This window comes from Phaseolus vulgaris, unplaced genomic scaffold, assembly GCF_000499845.2.
Source record: "Phaseolus vulgaris cultivar G19833 unplaced genomic scaffold, P. vulgaris v2.0 scaffold_166, whole genome shotgun sequence".
NCBI classification, from domain to species: Eukaryota; Viridiplantae; Streptophyta; class Magnoliopsida; order Fabales; family Fabaceae; genus Phaseolus; species Phaseolus vulgaris.
The window spans coordinates 33,678-35,722 of record NW_027174162.1 but is presented as its reverse complement, the minus strand read 5'-3'; the positions used below and the strand labels follow the sequence as shown (position 1 = coordinate 35,722).

Here is a 2,045-nt window from a genome sequence, read left to right as displayed (position 1 = left end):
CCATCTTACCGAATCATATGCTTTTTCAAAGTCCACCTTCAGACACAGACCTCTTCTCCCCTGCCTTCTATTTTCTTCTACCATTTCATTAGCCATAAGCACACTGTCTAGGATCCCTTTTCCTTTTACAAAAGCATACTGACTTTCATCTATCAAAACTGGCAACACCTTCTTCATTCTACCTGCCAACACCTTAGATATGATTTTGTACAAGGCTCCGACAAGAGAGATAGGTCTATACTGCTCTAGCAATGTAGGGTCCCTAACTTTAGGTATTAGAGCTATGAAGGAAGCATTACAGCCCTTCGGGATACTCCCAGTCTCATGAAACAGTGTTAGTGCTGCCAAGATCTCATCTTTTAAAAGCTCCAGTGTTTCCGAATAAAATTGAAATTGAATCCATCTGGTCCAGGGCTTTTGGATCCGTCGCATTGCCAAACTGCATCCCTAACTTCCTTCTCCAAGAACACAGCTGTAAGACCCTCATTATGATACGAGGATAAAGACTTGAATTCGACTCCGTCTAGTCTTACCCCTAGATCTTTCGTTGCTTTGAATATGGATTCGAATAAACTCTTCGCCTCTAACCAAACCGTACAAGGTTCCTCACACCATTGCTCCCCCACCTGGACACCCTTCACTTCATTCCTCAACCTTCTCCACCTCAGAGATGAATGGAAGAATCTAGTACATGAGTCTCCACTCTTGAACCAGTTTGCTCTTGCCTTCTGACAGCTAAGGGATTCAATTTTCTTTTCATTCTCTTTTAGGCTGCTTGCCAGCTCCAGTCTTCTCAACCTCTCACTTTCTGTTAAACCACCTGAGCAGTCATGACTATCAAGGGCCTCCATCTCCTGTAATATCCTCCTCTTAGAAGTCTCCAAGTTTCCAAATACGTCCCTATTCCAAGACTTCAGATCGAGCTTGAGGAGTTTTAGTTTTTCTTTACATATAATAAACCCATTCCCTTGAATAGAATAAGACTGCCATTTGTCCTTCACCATCCTGCTGAACCCTCTCTCCAACAGCCATGCATCTATGGTTCTAAACGGTTTTTGGACCCCAGTCCTTCTCTACTGACTTCACCACTAGTGCACAATGGTCTGACACTTCCCTTCGAAGGACATATTGTTTACTCTTGGGCCATAGAAGTAACCAGTCTTCAGTAACAAGTACTCTATCAATTCTACTCTTAGCCGTTCCATCAGATTTAAACCACGTAAACTTCTTGCCTACCAGAGGTAAATCTAATAAGAAGTTGGAATCAATAAAGCTATTAAACCCATTCACCTCGCTTTTTTGTTCACCCCTGTCTGTTATACCTTTCCTCTCATTGCTGCTTCTCACTGCATTAAAGTCTCCACAGATGCACCATGCCAAAACATGTGATGACTGTCTTACTTTGGAGATGTCCTCCCAAAGAGTCTTCTTACCTCTCAAGGAGCAAGAAGAATAAACATTGACCATGACACACCTATAAGAAGTTTTAAGGTGTTGGCCGTATACAGCTATGTAACCAGTTCCCATCACATGACTTTCATACTCAAAAACGTCCTTATGCCACATTGACAACAAACTTCCACTACCTTCATCTCTTTTATTGTGAATCCAGCCCACATTGTTATCCCCCCAAATCACAAACACCTAGCATCCGAGAGCTCTTTGGATTTTGTTTCTTGTATACAAACAAAGTCAGCTTCCTCCCTTCCTATAACATGTCTCATATATCTAGCTTTGGTACCTCCCCCAGCCCTCTGATATTTAAATTAACTATGATCATAAAAACCGATCCTTCCCTCCCTCCTCCGCACTCTTCAGAATCTCCAAATCTCTTGCTTCCATGTTTACATATTCCTTGATTACCTCCTTTTTTTCCCCGCGACACATGGTTCCTACGCGTCTACTAATCTCCCACAGCTTGGCTGATTCGTCCTCCGATTCAGTGACATTCAAACATTTGTTACAGTTGCCTATATCCCCATCCGAAAGCGAAACTGAGGACAATCCCTGTCTTGGTTGAACACTAATCCCAGCTTGAGAGTATC

At 42.6% G+C, this 2,045-nt stretch overlaps 1 protein-coding gene across 1 annotated transcript; it reads right to left on the bottom strand.

The window, feature by feature from the left end:
• Nucleotides 1-359: 359 nt before the first annotated feature.
• LOC137817573 (uncharacterized) lies at nt 360-1,004 on the bottom strand. Its single transcript, XM_068620855.1, has one exon. The coding sequence runs from the start codon at nt 1,002-1,004 to the stop codon at nt 360-362; it is 645 nt and encodes a 214-aa protein (XP_068476956.1).
• Nucleotides 1,005-2,045: the final 1,041 nt, after the last annotated feature.

Bases quoted from the DNA above. Each gene is read 5' to 3' on its own strand.
- LOC137817573 (XM_068620855.1), bottom strand. From the start codon at position 1,004: ATGGTGAAGGACAAATGGCAGTCTTATTCTATTCAAGGGAATGGGTTT.